The sequence below is a fragment of the Sphaerodactylus townsendi genome, linkage group LG17 (assembly GCF_021028975.2).
Source record: "Sphaerodactylus townsendi isolate TG3544 linkage group LG17, MPM_Stown_v2.3, whole genome shotgun sequence".
Lineage (NCBI taxonomy): Eukaryota > Metazoa > Chordata > Lepidosauria > Squamata > Sphaerodactylidae > Sphaerodactylus > Sphaerodactylus townsendi.
Window position 1 is genome coordinate 7,699,889 of NC_059441.1, and position 17,717 is coordinate 7,717,605.

Here is a 17,717-nt window from a genome sequence, read left to right on the forward strand (position 1 = left end):
GCCACAACCTTCCCCAGCTGATACTGCCCTCTCATACCATGCCATGGGGAAGTATCTGCTTTGCGAGTCCCGGGTTCAATCCTCGCCATCTCCAGTTAAAAGGGATTCCACCTAAACATCAGGAAGAACTTCCTGACAGTCAGGGCTGTTTGACAGTGGAATGCACTGCCTCGGAGTGTGGTGGAGTCTCCTTCTTTGGAGGTTTTGAAAGAGAGGCTGGATGGCCATCTGGCAGGGGTGCTTTGACGGTGTGTTCCTGCCTGGCAGGGGGTTGGACTTGATGGCCCTTGGGGGTCTCTTCCAACTCTATGGTTCTAAGGATCAGATGTTTGGTGATGCCTGAGACTTTGGGTTAGACGTTGGACGTTCCTCCTGCAATAAAACCTCGTTAGTTTTTAGGGAACCACCAGATTTAACTTTTTTTGTGATGGCAAAACGGATCCTCGGGACCCAGCCCATTATCAGACTAGATCTCATGAATGTGCTAATTGTTTCTAAAATAGTGTGGGGATGATGCTGGAAGTTGACTTCTGTTCCTGTGATCCAAGGATGGTCTTGGAGATGGCTGAAGTGGACGTCGTGTCAGCGTCCACTGTAGGAACCGTTCTTGCGCCTTCTCAGTTCTGGAAAAATTGATTCGATCGATTTCTTCTTGGAATCTCGGCCAGGATTTCACAGCAGCTTTTTTGTACCAGATGCCGGCCCCTTCTGGCTGGGACTGAAGAGAGAGAGAGAGAGACGCCATTGTCTGAACTCTCCAAGACAGCTGCAGGTCATTTCTTTGTGGGCCTCTGCTTGAACTTTGGTGTGCTGGACTTCACTTGGCACCTGCTAGAACTCACTCTGGAGGGGGACCTCTCTCTGAGGCCTTCCCCCTGCCCCGGTGTTTATGCTGCCAAACGGGAGGACGTATTCCACCACACGCAATTTTACATTGTTTCTTCTTCTTCTTCTTCTTCTTCTTCTTCTTCTTCTTCTTCTTCTTCTTCTTCTTCTTCTTCTTCTTCTTCTTCTTCTTCTTCTTCTTCTTCTTCTTCTTCTTCTTCTTCTTCTTCTTCTTCTTCTTCTTCTTCTTCTTCTTCCTCCTCTTCTTCTTCTTCTTCTTCCTCTTCTTCCTCTTCTTCTTCTTCCTCTTCCTCTTCCTGTTTTCCGTTCTTCCAGCCCGAGAACATTATGCTGCTAGATAAAAACATCCCGATCCCGCACATAAAACTGATCGACTTTGGTCTGGCCCATGAAATAGAAGATGGAGTCGAATTCAAAAACATTTTCGGGACGCCGGAATTTGTCGGTAAGCCTTTTTTTTTTGGTCCAGCGGTGGTGAACGCTTATCTGTTGGTGGCTGGCTTTGGGGCCGAGCCCAGTTCCGAGACCCAGAGATTACGCCTCAAATGAAGACGGTCGGTCTCTGCTGGCTCAGCTGTTGCCAGCTCAGGAATCTTCTGGGTAGGAGAGGATGGAAGAATAGTCATCGTGTGGATGGTCACAAAAGCGAGGACCGGCAAGGCAGCGAAGGATGAACCTAGAACCTGAGGTGCGTTTCATGTGAACGGGGCCACAGGAATTTCATCCTGCCAGCTCAGCCTTGTCCCTTCTGACCCGTTCTGGCTGCCCAGACCTCAGGAAAGCAGGGCTGTTTCCTAGCTCCGTTGGCCCAGATCCTTTTCCCCGCTAGCGACTGAACCTTGGTTCTTTGGTACACCCAGCAGGCCCCTGGGAAAGTGTAGGGGAGGCAGGGTTCTGGATATGGAAAGGGCTAGATTGGATGGTCCCCTGGGTACTTACTGGCCTTCAGATGCTATAAATATCATGCTCCGGTTCATTGTGCGTTCTCTGTTGCTGACATCTTCAAAAACCACTACTTCTTTCAGCGCCGGAAATCATTAATTACGAAGCTCTCGGGCTGCCAGCAGACATGTGGTGAGTCTCACTTTTCCCGCTGCCCACCCTTCAAATAATAATAATTCCACCCTCCAGATTTTATTATACAGGACGCCTTAGATACCAAGGATAAATGCCTGTTTTACACTTTTAGCTGTGGTCACCCACCTGTAGATATTCATTTTAAAAGTTGTCATATTGATTCTTTGGGTTGAATGTAACTTTCATACAGAACTCACTAGGACAGTGATGGCGAACCTTTTTGAGACCGAGTGCCCAAACTGCAACCCAAAACCCACTTATTTATTGCAAAGTGCCAACACGGCAATTTAACCTGAATACTGAGGTTTTAGTTTAGAAAAAACGGTTGGCTCCGAGGCGCGTGTTACTCTGGAGTAAGCTTGGTGAAGCAACCGTGCAATGCTTCTAATGGGTGAATCACGACCCTAGGAGGGTTTACTCAGAAGCAAGCTCCATTGCCAGCAACCGAGCTTACTCCCAGGTAAAGGATCGTGCCCAGGTTAGCCTAGATGTATGTGTGTGTGTGGGGGGGTGATTTTCCACCCCACCCCCACATAATGAACTGTGTGCATGTGTGCCCACAGAAAGGGCTTTGAGTGCCACCTCTGGTTCGCCACCACAGCACTAGGAAGTAGGAAGAGAAAATGCCAGAGTGCAAAGCTTTCTCATTACTAGAGAAACAAGATGAGCGCATGGCTTCTTGGCTGTGTTCACTGCGCCACTAGCTAACCTTACAGTGCTATCCTAAAAACACTTGCCTCAGAGTAAGCCCCACTGAATGGACTTTAGGGTTTTGAATAGTGCTCCTTTGGATTGCACTTATCTCAAACGTACAAGGTTGTCTCTTGCTTTAAACCAAAGGGAGCTAAGTTTCTTGTGCCAATGGTTAGAATTCGGATAGAAGATCAGAAAACCTGGGTTCGAACTATTGCCACGAAGGTCACAGGTTGCCTTTGGCACATGCACTGTTTCAAAGACTCCTGTTTTAGTCAGCCATGCAGCTTAACAAGGAAACATCGACGTTTTATTGTGTTTGAGACAGGCCAGGCTTGACATGAAATACTCCCTTTTTGTGTGCATGCAGATAGATTCCGTCTTCCCTGTTGTTGCTTTAATCTTTGGGCCTTGTTTTTCTTTTTCCTTTCAGGAGCATAGGAGTTATCACGTACATACTGTAAGTACTTTGCTGGTCTGGTCCTATCAAGGGAACAATTGTAATCAATAGCACGTTTCCATCAGTTCCTCGGGGAAAGGGAGCCCTCCGAGAGAACGGACTTCCTGCAGAGTTACAGGGATGGGCATGAGTCAAGTGTGGAGCAGGAAGGAGGCTCATAGTGGGACAGCCAGCAGATGGGTGCCAGGTGGCTGTAGTTGGCACACAGGGACATACGGAAGGAGGTGGTTCTTCAAACGTCCTTCCTCCAAAGGAAGAGTTTGGATTTATATCCCCCTCTTTCTCTCATGTAGGAGACTCAAAGGGGCTGACAATCTCCTTGCCCTTCCCCCCCTCACAACAAACACCCTGTGAGGTAGGTGGGGCTGAGAGAGCTCCGAGAAGCTGTGACTAGCCCAAGGTCACCCAGCTGCCGTGTGTGGGAGTGCACAGGCCAATCTGAATTCCCCAGATCAGCCTCCACAGCTCAGGCGGCAGAGCTGGGAATCAAACCCGGTTCCTCCAGATTAGATACATGAGCTCTTAACCTCCTACGCCACTGCTGCTCACCTTGAGGTTGGGGTCTTCCAGTCTGCTGGCTCCCTGCAGGGATGTCTTTGGGCAAGAGAAGGCCACGCAGGTGCCACAGGAGGGGAGCTGGTCATTGTCCGTGGCGGAAACAGCAGCAGCTCTTTGAATGTGAACTTCCCAGCTCTGCATTCTTGCGAAGAAGAACGCTCCAAGGACAGGCTTTTAAACCAGGCTGTGCAGCAGGTAAGCGAAGGACATTCAGGAGGGAGAGGTGGCTGGCTCAGTTATCCTCTGGCTAAATAAAGACCGCCGGAGGTCCTTTTTTTTTCAACCGCCAGGCCTGCAGAGTTTCAGCGTAACCAAGGCGACCCGCTGAGCTATCAGAAAAGCCACCTTGTCTCAGAGCCTCCCGAACATTGAAGCTGCTTAAAATTCCATCCTCCCCTCGACTCCTTTCTACCTTTAACTTATTCAGAATCGTATAAATTATTAAAACAAAAATTGTATAAATTATTAAAACAAAAATAAGGAGCAGCAGTGGCGTAGGAGGTTAAGAGCTCGTGTATCTAATCTGGAGGAACCGGGTTTGATTCCCCGCTCTGCCGCCTGAGCTGTGGAGGCTTATCTGGGGAATTCAGATTAGCCTGTGCACTCCCACGCACGCCAGCTGGGTGACCTTGGGCTAGTCACAGCTTCTCGGAGCTCTCTCAGCCCCACCCACCTCGCAGGGTGTTTGTTGTGAGGGGGGAAGGGCAAGGAGATTGTCAGCCCCTTTGAGTCTCCTGCAGGAGAGAAAGGGGGGATATAAATCCAAAAAAAAAATTGTTGGTGAGAGAATGGAACTATTTAACTCTGGCAGCGAGGAAAACTTGTTCACCTTTACATCTATCAATCCCCTTGCAACGTAACAGAATGGCCTCCTATCTGTATCATCTGACCAATCCAGATCAGAGAAGAGCTTTTTCACTCGCTCGCTTCAATGTTTTCCCTTCTGCCATACTACAAGGTAGATATAACAATCTGGAAATGTGCAAAAGGGTGTGTTCATGTGGTGCAAATCAATTAGAAACATTAACTCACCCATTATTCCGTTATCCTAAATCGGCAAGTATTAGAGTCAAACACTCTAGGTTGCTGGATGAACTAAGCAGACTATTGTTCTTATTAAATAATTCTGATGTTTACATTCTGTAAAATGGCTGCGAACTTTCTGCTGGAAATATCCCATAAGCAACAGTATGCGTGAATCAACTTCATTTGTTATATGTTGCAAGCTTGTATTTTGATGCGATTTAGATGTGATTTTATACTGTTTATGCCAAATAAAGGCTAAACGATGAATGATGATGAAAATTCCATCCTCCTGACTTTGGTGGGCTGCAGACCAGACCAGCCCAAGTCGTGCTGGTGCCTGGAACCAAAGGAAATGGGGCCCCGTGAGCAGTGGTGGGATCCAAAAATTTTAGTAACAGGTTCCCAGGTGGTGGGATTCAAACAGTGGCGTAGTGCCAATGGGGCTGGGTGGGGCACGACGGGGGCGTGGCCAGGCATTCCTGGGGCGGGGCATTAATAATTTCTCTGTTACTGTAAAAAACTCTTACTGTAAAAAAAAGTTCCTAATTTCCAGCTGGTATCTTTCTGTCCATGATTTAAACTCATTCTAGCAAGTCCTATCGTCTACTGCCAACAGAAACAACTACTTCTCCTCTAATTGACTGCCTGTCAAATACTTAATACTTTCAAATACTTAATTTTGTTTCTAGAAATCAAAAGAAGGAGACTTTCCTGAAACAAGGAACTTCACCATATTTCTAAAACATGTTTTTAAAACAGCCCAACGGGGAGAATTATCCCGTTTTCTACCTTCGCTAACCAGCCACATAGGAAACAACAGGACTTCATGATTTTTGGACCTAATGGAATTTCTAACGGAAAAGCGGACCCAATTAGTAACCCCCTCTCGGCACACACAAATAATTAGTACCCCACTCTCGGGAACTGGTGAGAACCTGCTGGATCCCACCTCTGCCCGTGAGGCTCTCCTGCTTGTTCCCCCTGGAAATCAGCGGTAGCTCATTTCGGTGTGGCTCGCGCAAGGGGTCGTGCTGGGGAGGGTCAGGCTAGGATCCAGGAGATGCAGGTTCCAATGCCCACACCGCCACGGAATTTGGCTGGGTGGCCTCGGGCCAGCCGTACGCGCTCTCAGCTGAATCCACCCTGCTGAACTGTTGTGAGGATACAAAACGGGAAACGCCGAAGGCCGCCATGCGCTCCGTAGAGAAAGGACAGGATAAAAATGTTGAAGCAGCGGATTTACTCGGAGTAGACCACCTTGCAGGACGCCATGTAGACAAGAACCGACAGACACACAGTCACCAGTGCAGTTCTATTGATTGCTGCCTACTGACAAAGTGCTTCGCCAGACCACAGGTGTTTGCAGGCACACATCACTCTGTTGTCTGTGCTATCTATATACAAATGTGGTACCGATCAGGTGCCCTCACCTTATCAGGTTTTGCTCACGGTACATGTTGTGCACTCAGTCCTAATTATGCACACGGCTCCTGCTAGAAGGAGGGTCCAGCTGTCATTTAGATTTTGCACATCTGAACACATGTTCTGCCAAAAAATCTACTAAGGCAGCCAGTGGTCATCTGTCTGTCTTCCCGTGCTGGCACATCTGCAGGGGCTCCGTCCAGAAATACTGGCCAGCTGTTACGCCAGCTGTTTGTTTTGCAGTTGCCCTTTTGCGTTGCTTTGCATGCAACCTGCCTTCCGCTCTTGAGCCTCCTGGGGTATAGGTCTCTCGCTCAGGGCGTAAGAGGAAGGCTGGCAGAGGAAGGCTGGCAGTGGCGTAGGAGGTTAAGAGCTCGTGTATCTAATCTGGAGGAACCGGGTTCGATTCCCAGCGCTGCCGCCTGAGCTGTGGAGGCTTCTCTGGGGAATTCAGATTAGCCTGTGCACTCCCACACACGCCAGCTGGGTGACCTTGGGCTAGTCACAGCTTCTCAGAGCTTTCTCAGCCCCACCTACCTCACAGGGTGTTTGTTGTGAGGGGGAAGGGCAAGGAGATTGTAAGCCCCTTTGAGTCTCCTGCAGGAGAGAAAGGGGGATATAAATCCAAACTCCTCCTCCTCCTCCTCTTCTTCTTCTTCACCTTCACCTTCACCCTGGGACCCTCCCCACACCCATCTCTTCCTTGGTCCACCCTAGGCTGAGTGGGGCATCGCCGTTCCTTGGAGAGACCAAGCAGGAGACGCTGGCGAACATCACCGCTGTGAACTACGACTTCGACGAGGAGTTCTTCAGCCACACCAGTGACCTCGCCAAAGATTTTATACGGAAGCTTCTGGTGAAAGATACGCGGTGAGCCTGACCGTTGCGAAGGTGCCTTGTGCAGAGTCCGGCCGGGTGTTCCTTCAACTTCAGGGTGGCGACCGGGTCAGGGAAGTTCCCGCTCTCCGGGCTTTCTGCAAATGATGCGCAAGGGAATCCGTCATCGAGTCATAGAACCACAGAGCTAAGAGATTCCTTTCTACCTAAGCCAGTGATGGCGAACCTTTTCGAGACCGAGTGCAGCCCAAACTGCAACCCAAAACCCACTTATTTATCGCCAAGTGCCAACACGGCAATTTAACCTGAATACTGAGGTTTTAGTTTAGAAAAAACGTTTGGCTGCAAGGCGTGCGTGACTCAGGAGTAAGCTTGGTGGTAGTCATTAGCTTTGCTTTGAAGCAACCATGCAACTCTTCGAACCGGTGAATCACAACCATAGGAGGGTTTACTCAGAAGCAAGCCCCATTGCCAGCAACCGAGCTTACTCCCATGTAAAGGATCGTGCTTTAGTTCTTTGCATGAGAATCAGTGAGGATTAACAGCGCTTAACAGGGTTACTTACACTGATTCCCCAAAACTAGGTCTTAGGTTTAACGCCAATAATCAAGTCAGCCTAGATGTGTGTGTGTGTGGGGGGGCGATTCCCCCCCCCCCACATGATGAACTCTGTTTGCGCATGCCCACAGAGAGGGCTCTGAGTGCCACCTCTGGCACCCATGCCCTAGGTTCGCCACCACTGACCTAAGTAGTGTTGTCTGTCCTCAAGGCGGGCCTCTAACTTGCCGCGACTGTGTTTCCCTTTCCTAGGAAGCGTCTCTCAATACAAGAAGCACTCACGCATCCCTGGATAATGGTAAGGCCAGGCACAGATTTTGAATGGGGAGGGAACGGGGGGTTTTGTGCTGAGTTCAGACAGAGGAATTTCGCATTTTGGCATTCCGATTTGCTTTTGGATACCTGGTTTCAACCAATGTGAGAGCAACCGTCTGTTCTGTTTTCCTGCTGTTATAATCTTCCTAGTGGAGTTACAGCTACACCAAACGATTTTAAAAGCCCTGAAAGTGAGACACACGATAATGGAAACAAACATTGTTTGCTTCTTAAAGTTATTTTTTTCTCTGAAAGAAAATAACAGTTTGGGAACTTGATGCTGGACACAGTGTACAGTCTTCTGTCTTGAAACAAAACTTATCAGTGTGCCGTGTCTGCCTGCAGTTTGATTTGATTTGATTTGATTTATTGTATTTATTGTATTTATAAACCGCCCTCCCCCGAAGGGCTCAGGGCAGGTTTGCATGGGCACCAACTGTGGCCCCTTCCGAACACGCAAAATAATGCGTTTTCAAACCACTTTCACAACTTGGGTGCTGTGTGGTTTCCGGGCTGTATGGCCGTGTTCTAGCAGCATTCTCTCCTGACGTTTCGCCTGCATCTGTGGCTGGCATCTTCAGAGGCCATACAGACGGCCATACAGCCCGGAAACCACACAGCACCCAAGTGATTCCGGCCGTGAAAGCCTTCGACAATACACTTTCACAACTGTTTGCAAGTGGATTTTGCTATTCCGCACAGCTTCAAAGAGCACTGAAAGCAGTTTGAAAGTGGATTATTCTGCATGTGCGGAATGAGCCTGTGTGTGTTTGAAGTGTTGCTGTGTTGCTTCCAACTCAGGGCGACCCTATTGCCAGGAGCGGATGGGATAGCAATACGCCCAACCCAAGCACCAACTGTAGTTGTGTGGAAAGGGCATTCTCCACTTGGGAGTTTCTCTGAGTGACTCCCAAAGGCACCTGGTGGGCCACTGCGAGTAGCAGAGAGCTGGACTAGATGGACTCTGGTCTGATCCAGCTGGCTTGTTCTTATGTTCTTATGTTCTTATAAGGGGCTTGGACAGATTGATGGAGGAGAAGTCGATCTATGGCTACCAATCTTGATCCTCCTTGATCTGAGATTGCAAATGCCTTAGCAGACCAGGTGCTCAGGAGCAGCAGCAGCAGAAGGCCATTGCTTTCACATCCTGCCTGTGAGCTCCCAAAGGCACCTGCTCTGCAACCAAAAAAAGCATTCCACCTGCATTTGCACAAGCTGTTGTTAATTTCAAGGATCTCTGAGAGAGAGAATTTCCAAGTGGATTGTGTCCTGTTTCGTGTGTGTGAGTTTGTGCTGGTCTGCTGTGTAGATGTTACAGTGGTGTCCAAAATCTGGCAATTTCAGCATTCTGCTATGAATATTGCTGGTGCCCAGACAGGCCAAATTACTGAGAATTCGGAAGTTACAGTGGATAATGCTGATAGTCACCCAAATGGTAACTGTCAACATTCCCCAGTGTGTATCTTCCTACAAGCGAGGGAAGAACATTTATTGGGGCCCTGTGTGGTTTCTGGGCTGTATGGCCGTGTTCTAGCAGCATTCTCTCCTGACGTTTCGCCTGCATCTGTGGCTGAATGCATCTTCAGAGGATCTGATAGAGCAGTGATGGCGAACCTTTTTGACACCGAGTGCCTAAATTGTAACCCCAAACCCACTTATTTATCGCAAAGTGCCAACACGGCAATTTAACCTGAATACTGAGGTTTTAGTTTAGAAAAAACAGTTGGCTCCGAGGTGCATGTTACTTGGGAGTAAGCTTGGTGAAGCAACCGTGCAACGCTTCGAATGGGTGAATCACGACCCTAGGAGGGTTTACTCAGAAGCAAGCCCCATTGCCAGCAACTAAGCTAACTCCCAGGTAAAGGATCATGCCCAGGCCCGCCTAGGGGTGTGTGTGGGGGGGATGGTGGTGATTTTTCCACCCCCACACATGATGAACTCTATGCACACGTGCCCACAGAAAGGGCTCTGAGTGCCACCTCTGGCACCCGTGCCATAGGTTCGCCACCGCTGTGATAGAGGATCTTCAGAGGATCTGAAGATGCCAGCCACAGATGCAGGCAAAACGTCAGGAGAGAATGCTGCTAGAACACGGCCATACAGCCCGGAAACCACACAGCACCCCAGAGATTCCGGCCGTGAAAGCCTTCGACAATACATAGAACATTTATTTTTGGATTTCGATGGGGATTTCAACTGGAATGGGCAGCATTAACATGCAAGTCACCAAGGTTTGGACATTCACTGCAACATGAAATGTACGGAGTGCACGTTATGCTGCTCTTGTCCTCGCAAGCAGAATGCTGGCATTTACATTTTCCTCTAACGTTAAAGATGCAAACTGCTTCGGCATGCATTCTGGATTATTTCCTTCCTTTGGAGAATGGGAAAGCCCAAATGCCAGCGTTTTGTTTGTCCCTGTGTGGGGATGCTGTGGTTGTCTCCACCCCTCGTTTGTGCATGTATCGGGACCCGAGCATCTCTCCATCTCCTGCACGCCTGTGTCCAGTGTGGTACCTTTTGAGACACGTGCCCCCCCCCAGTCAATAACCTGCCTCCTGCTTCTGTCTGAAGACTCACCAGTCCAGAGGAGAAAGCAAAACGCCGCCAAGCAAATGCGCCGAGAACCGGCGGCTGAAGACCAAACGGCTGAAGGAGTACACTCTCAAGTGCCACTCCAGCATGCCCCCGAACAACACGTACATCAACTTCGAGCGCTTCTCCCGAGTGGTGGAAGACCTCTCCGGGATGGAGCAGGGCTTCAGCGCTATGGCCGCGTCCCACGATTCCTTGCAGGAGGACCTGGACGCCCTGGTCTCCATTTACGACGAGAAGGAAGCCTGGTACAAAGAGGAGCACGAACACGTCAGGCACGAACTTTCCCAGCTGAAGTACGAGTACCGGAAGGTGGAGTCCCTCAAGAAGCACCTGCAGGAAGACGTCCAGGCCGTCGGGGCCAGCCTGACCAGCATCGCGGGGAAGTACCTGGATCTGCAGTCCCAGTTCGAGGCCCTCAGCAAGGAGCTCTCGGAGGAACTCAGGTGGCTTCAGGACTGGACTGGCACTCTGCAGCTAGACCACGGGCCCCACAGCCTGGGCAGCCTCAGCTCTGCCTGCGACAGAGACATCGGCGAATCTCTGACGCAGCTGTTGAGCAGGTCTTGCTGTGAGGAATTCCTGGCTGCTTTGAATGTGGGGGTCCCAAAAGCAAGCTAGTGAGATTGCTGGGGTGGAGTCTTAGTGGACTGAAAGTGCCTTGCTCTGCATATGCGGAAGGGGCTCGAGAGGGAGCTTCCTTCTTTCCAACAGACAATAAACACAGATCATCTAATCGAAAGTGTTGGTGCATGTCTGTGAATGCACCAGCAGGTAATTGTCCTGCTGCTGTGCTCCTGATTTAATTGGACCATTGTGAATATGCCGCCACAGGAGGTGGTGATGGCCACTCACCTGGGTAGCTTTAAAAGGGGCTTGGACAGATTGATGGAGGAGAAGTCGATCTATGGCTACCAATCTGGATCCTTCTTGATCTCAAGATTGCAAATGCCTTAGCAGTCCAGGTGCTCGGGAGCAGCAGCAGCAGAAGGCCATTGCTTTCACATCCTGCATGTGAGCTCCCAAAGGCACCTGGTGGGCCACTGCGAGTAGCAGAGTGCTGGACTAGATGGACTCTGGTCTGATCCAGCTGGCTCTTTTCTTATGTTCTTATAAGGGGCTTGGACAGATTGATGGAGAAGTCAATCTATGGCTACCAATCTTGATCCTCCTTGATCTGAGATTGCAAAGGCCTGAGCAGACCAGGTGCTCAGGAGCAGCAGCAGCAGCAGAAGGCCATTGCTTTCACCTCCTGCATGTGAGCTCCCAAAGGCACCTGGTGGGCCACTGCGAGTAGCAGAGAGCTGGACTAGATGGACTCTGGTCTGATCCAGCAGGCTTTTTCTATGTTCTTATGTTCTTAGAGCTGTGTCCCCTTTGGGTGCCCCCTGGTATGAAATGGGGTGGGGCTTCAGCCCCCGCTGTCAGAATTCAGAAGCAGGGAATACGCTCCCAGGGTGCTACAGCCTATTGCTGGCTTCATTGATTTCTAATACATTTGATGATCCCTGTCAAAATTGGTCTTTTGCCGCTCTTGACGATAGATGCTGCTTTACAGGGCAAATATTGCCCAGCTGTTGTTCGGTACTTAGACATCTGTGAAACCGGAATTACAAATGGAAAATGAAATGCATTTCAGTTGCAATATTCCAGCCTCTCTAGTTAGCACCGTGTTTACATTTAAGGGCATAAAAACCCAATATAACTTTGATTTGATTTGAAATTTAATGTATGTACCGCCCTCCCCCGGAGGGCTCAGGGTGGTGTACAACACAATAATAAACAGCAATACATTAATTACACCAGGTGCCAAACATCCTGACACCTACAACAACATTAAACCCTAAGACCTAAATCCTAAACCATGTTTCCCAACCTTTTCGAGGTCAGGGTACCCTTGACCTCACTCTTCATATCTCACTGTACCCCTGCCGCCACCCTCCACCTTCCCCTCCCATTGCCCCTGCTTGCCACACACCCCCACCTTCCCTTCCCAGGGTGAAGGGAAGCACTGGGGGTGATGGTGGCTGCTGACCTTGTGGTAGCCCCTGCCCCATGGGCCAGCTCCATGTCCTCGCTGGCGCCAGTGGGAGACACCACAAAATGAGGGGGGGGGGCGGTAGTGTTGCCGCGGTACCCCTGGGACATGCTCACAGCACCCCAGCGTACCACAGTACCCTGGTTGGGAATGGCTGTCCTAAACTATTACAACTAAGCCAACCCTCACAAAAGTTTGCTGCAATATAGCAGAGGGTACTGGAAGTAGTAGTAGTAGTAAAATTCTGCAACCCTCACAGGTCCTAGAAGTTCTAAAAAGTTCTAATCACCGGAGCTACAAACAGTGACGTGTTGTTGTTGTTGTTCTATTTTTGGAAGACAGAATCAATGTACAGTTTCCCTGGAATTTCCTTTTAAATACTTGGTGGTAAATAAGTAAGAGCGCTTAAAAGCTTTATGGCAGAGCGATGGCTTTCCTTTACCACAGTCAGCAGTAACAAGGCATGGATTTTTGGATTATGGATCGCTAAGGAGCAGCACTTTTAATCGTGCTGCAGGGAGAAGTGTGGGGTCGAACGGCCGAGGCAGCCTTTTAACTGGATCTCTGTCCTGCAACCACCAGTGGGAACTCTAGAGGCCTTTGAGGCCGTGCTTCCGAATAGCCAGAGAGTTCCGATGAAAGGGGCTCATTTGGATGTCTTGACAGAGACGGCATAAAAACCAGGTCGATAAACCTGACACTAATCTTGCCCAAATTCAAGACGGAGGAAAAGAGCGAGAAATGCTGGCAGTCTCCTGGTGTTGTGGAATCTGAGAATTGTTTTGGACGCCGACAAACAGAATATTTGTTCAGAATCAGGTGCCATATTTTTGCCCTTGTGTTCGAAGGAGCGTGGTGCTGATCGTGTGCCCAGACGCACGGCAGATTTCACCTTTTATCTGCAGCCAATAAATATTTATTTAGTACCACCAGATTGCTCATGGTGCCATCTGTCCGTTTTGCTGCAGCTCTTCCCGTTGCAGTCTTGCCTCTCTAAATTCTGCCGAGCCGTTAACGACAAGCGGGGCTGAAGGTTGTGCCGCACCAAAACAAATGCTGCTATTCAGCTCATTGCTGCCCCAAGGCACGCTGGGGGTGGGTGGGTGGTGGGTGGTGGTGTCCCGCTCTGCTCTGAATGAATGAGAGGAAGGGGTGGTGGTGGTTCCGGGCCAGAATTTGCACTCAAGACTTCAGAGGTCCCTCCGTTCCAGAAATGTTGCAAGACCTCCTCTGAGGTACCTTCCAATTCTCCGATTTCTCTTGTTCCTTCCATAGAAGCGACCCCTTGCTAGATTGAGGCCCGTTTGGAACCCCTTGCTTGACTCAGGGCTGAACGTAAGAGGTGGGGTTTGGAGCTGGCCACCGTTCCCAGGAATGGGAAGTAAAAAGGGGGCCGGAAGTGCAGAGGGAGGGCGGAAGTGCAGAGGGAGGGCGGAAGTGCAGAGGGAGGGCGGAAGTGCAGAGGGAGGGTGGAAGTGCAAACGAGGGCGGAAGTGCAGAGGGAGGGCGGAAGTGCAGAGGGAAGGCGGAAGTGCAGAGGGAGGGCGGAAGTGCAGAGGGAGGGCGGAAGTGCAGAGAGAGGGTGGAAGTGCAAACGAGGGCGGAAGTGCAGAGGGAGGGCGGAAGTGCAGAGGGAGGGCGGAAGGGTTGCTTCCGGGGCCATTATTCCCCCCAAGTGGTGCACTAAGAGGGTGCCTCTCTCCACAGCTATGGAGTGTCTCATCTCCTGCTTGAGAGAGCCTCTCTGCCCCTCCATTGGTCCTGCTGGGTGCTGTCAGCCTGTGGCACTACACTGTCATGCTGGCCCTATACCTGGATGAGCCTGCACAAGGAGAGGGTCGCTGGCCCTGTCAGCCTCCCAGGGAAGCGTGGGGACCGTGGGGCGAAGAAGAGCCCCCATAGGCCACCTGGAGAGAAAGAGAGAGGACGGAGTTACCCCTCCTTGCTTTCTGATCCAGCAGGGTTCCTATGCTTTCTGTGTATGCAAGCAGCTTCCCATCGCGCACAGTGTGGGGTGTGTACCCAGCTGTGGCTGCGGCGGCCTCTCTTGCTCATTCATCCCAGCCTTTGGGGTTGCAATTCATGCCGAGCGTTTTGGATTCGCACCGTGGCCCGCAGAATGGAAAGCGCTCACTCGTCTTCTCTCATCCTCCAGCCAACAGATAAACGCCAGGCCATGGTGAGGCGGGAGTCTGTCATTAACCTGGAAAACTTCAGGAAGCAGTACGCCAGAAGGCGGTGGAAGGTACTATCTGTGGGGCATGAGAACGAAGGCTATGCTGGCCACGTGCGGGGCTGGTTGCCTGTGGGTCAGGGAGAGGGCAAGCCTTTTGCTGGGGCTGTAAGGGTTAAAGGTGTGGAGGGGGGAATATGTAATGTGCAAACTTGACTTTGGGGTGTTGAAGGTTTCTGGGCTGTGCGGCCATGTTCCAGTAGCATTTTCTCCAGCCGTTTCGCCTGCATCTGTGGCTGGCATCTTGGAGATGTAACTGAAGATGTAAGAGACGGATGTAATTCTTTTCTCATGGGACAGAGGTGTCAGGAGAAGCCTAGTTTCCTACAAAGTGTGTGAAGCCATAAAGTAAAGATCAAGGAAAGAATACCCAGACGGCAGTGGTTACATATATCTCACCGCAGCAGTGGTTTGTTATTTCAATCGGTTACATAGAATTAGGAATGCCTCTTAATCACCCAGATCGCATCCCCCTGACAGTGGCTGTGTGTGACCAGGGGCCCTCTTTCTCCCCAGCTCGCTCAAAGCATCGTCACTCTGTGCAACCATTTATCTCGTTCGTTGATGAGGAAGGCCCACCTGGTGCAAGAGGAGAGCTTGGTACGTGTTGAAGCGGGAGGCACCCAGCGCCCTGGGAGATTACTGAAGTGTATGAAAACATATGGTTTACTGTAAACTTTCAATTATAACCTGATTATTTTGTTAAAATACACCACGTGGTTGTGGTGATAGCCTTTTGGATACTAATTGCAATTTTGCATTGTTGATGTAGTTGCTCTTGAGGAGGCAGAGGAAGAGAGCGCACGGAGGCAGAGTTCTGCCCATAGAATCATAGAGTTGGAAGATACCCCCAAAGGCCATCCAGTCCAACCCCCTGCGATGCAGGAACACACAATCAAAGCACTCCCGACATATGCTGATCCAGCCTTTGTTTAAAAACCTCCAAAGGAGGAGACTCCATCACTCTCTGAGGCAGTGAATTCCACTGTCGAACAGCCCTGACGGTCAGGAAGTTCTTCCTAATGTTTAGGTGGAATCTCTTTTCCTTCACCTTGATCCCATTATTCCGTGTCCTAGTCTCTGAGGCAGCAGAAAACAAGCTTGCTCCCTCTTCGACATGACATCCCTTCAAATATGATAACATGGTTATCATGCCACCCCTTAACCTTCGCTTCTCCAGACTAAACATCCCCAGCTCCCTAAGCCTCTCTTCGTAGGGCATGGACTCCAGACCCTTTACCATTTTGGTCGCTCTCTTCTGGACCCGCTCCAGCCAGTCAATATCCCTCCTGAACTGCGGTGCCCAGAACTGTACACAATATTCCAGGTGAGGTCTAACCAATGCAGAATAGAGAGGTACAATTACATCCCTCGATCTTGACACTATACTCCTATTGATACAACCCAGAATCGCATTGGCCTTCTTGGCCGCCGCATCACACTGCTGGCTCATATTTAGTTTATGGTCTACTAAGACTCCCAGCCTCACCCTCCTCTCTCTGTTTCAGCGCAATTGCGAAAGTGACCACGAGGAAGACCTGGCGACCAGACACCGCTTGAGAAGAAGCAGCAGCATCTCATAAAGCCAGAGCGGGATCCGTGAGGGCCGCTAAGCACGGCCAGGACTGCCCAACCTGGTGCCTGAGAGCCCAAAACGTCCACATAAAGTCAAAGAAGCCATCACAGGTTGGAAGTCCAAGCCAACGTCCGGGGGCCAAACACCAGCAGAGCCGTGGCACTTTCCCTCCTCGCTTGCACCAGACTTTCCATAAGGAGGAGCGCCTTCCGGACGGAGACCTTTCAGATCCCCAGGCAGAAAAGGGATTGCTGATTGCAGCCGCTGCCTCTGCCCCGTCCCTCCTCTTCCCTTCCGTCTGGAGTCCACGTTGGCAGTTGCGGAAACAGCGTTCCCTGTGGCTCTCTGCTTCTGGCCCTCGTGGAGTGGGTGGTGGGTGCCTGGTGGGGTGATAGCAGAACCCAGCCTGGCATTACCTGGGCAGGTATGAAGAGGATGGCTGCAGCCAGGTGAAAAGGAACAGTGCGATTTTCACCAACACGATCTGTATCTCTTTGGAAATGGGCTGCTCTGTCACATTAATTGTATTATAGAATGACAGGAAATGCTTTCTTCAGATATTTCTCTGTGATTCTCTCCTCCCCCCGATCTTTCTGTATGATGTATTTACCTTTTTACCTACTCAACATGACTGTCTGTTTTTACACCTGTGGACACTGTTCAGCTTTTACATTTGTATTTAAACAACATTAAAAGATGACAACGTGGTTTAGAAGGGGCTTAAATTTGGAACAGGGATGTTGTCGTGTGCACAAAAAAGGACAACAGGACCTTGGGGTGCCTCCCTTTCCATTTATCAGGTCTATTGACTGAGCAAGGCAAGTGAACACCGGTTAGTCCTCTTGCTGGTGTGTGTCGTCTCAGGAGTTGGAGCGTTGTGGGGTTTCCGAGCTGTATGGCCGTGTTCCAGTAGCATTTTCCCTGATGTTTCGCCTGCCATTGCTGGAAAAACTAGATTCCCATGACCCTATCACAAGGTGCACCAAAATCCCTGATTTGTAAGTGGTGGAGATAGCCTGAAAGCAAGCAAAAACCTGTTGGTGAAGCTGTTGTGTTTCAAATAAGAACATAAGAACATAAGAACAAGCCAGCTGGATCAGACCAGAGTCCACCTAGTCCAGCTCTCTGCTACTCACAGTGGCCCACCAGGTGCCTTTGGGAGCTCACAGGCAGGATGTGAAAGCAAGGGCCTTCTGCGGCTGTTGCTCCCGAGCACCTAGACTGTTAAGGCATTTGCAATCTCAGATCAAAGAGGATCAAGATTGGGAGCCATAAATCAACTTCATAAATCTGTCCCAGCCCCTTTTGAAGCTAGCTAATATCCTCCCAGGTGAGTGGCCATCACCACCTCCTGTGGCAGCATCTTCCAAACACCAATCACATGTTGCATGAAGAAGTGTTTTCTTTTATTAGTCCTAATTCTTCCTTCCCCTGCATTTCTTGGCCATTTGGAATGCCCCTGGTTCTAAATGTGTGAGAAAGA

At 50.1% G+C, this 17,717-nt stretch overlaps 1 protein-coding gene across 2 annotated transcripts in view; it reads left to right on the forward strand.

The window, feature by feature from the left end:
- Positions 1-16,941, forward strand: part of DAPK2 (death associated protein kinase 2) — a 53,906-nt gene extending 36,965 nt beyond the window's left edge. The window contains exons 5-12 of one of the 2 annotated variants that reach the window (XM_048481710.1): positions 1,162-1,291; positions 1,872-1,920; positions 3,050-3,076; positions 6,800-6,952; positions 7,730-7,775; positions 10,367-11,161; positions 14,581-14,670; positions 15,175-15,192. In XM_048481710.1, the coding sequence (XP_048337667.1) occupies positions 1,162-1,291; positions 1,872-1,920; positions 3,050-3,076; positions 6,800-6,952; positions 7,730-7,775; positions 10,367-11,008 (1,047 nt within the window). In that variant the 3' untranslated portion in view covers positions 11,009-11,161; positions 14,581-14,670; positions 15,175-15,192. Of the gene's footprint in view, positions 1-1,161; positions 1,292-1,871; positions 1,921-3,049; positions 3,077-6,799; positions 6,953-7,729; positions 7,776-10,366; positions 11,162-14,580; positions 14,671-15,174; positions 15,259-16,166 lie in introns of those variants that run through there. The other variant, XM_048481711.1, reaches the window with a different exon arrangement.
- The last annotated feature ends 776 nt before the right edge of the window (positions 16,942-17,717 follow it).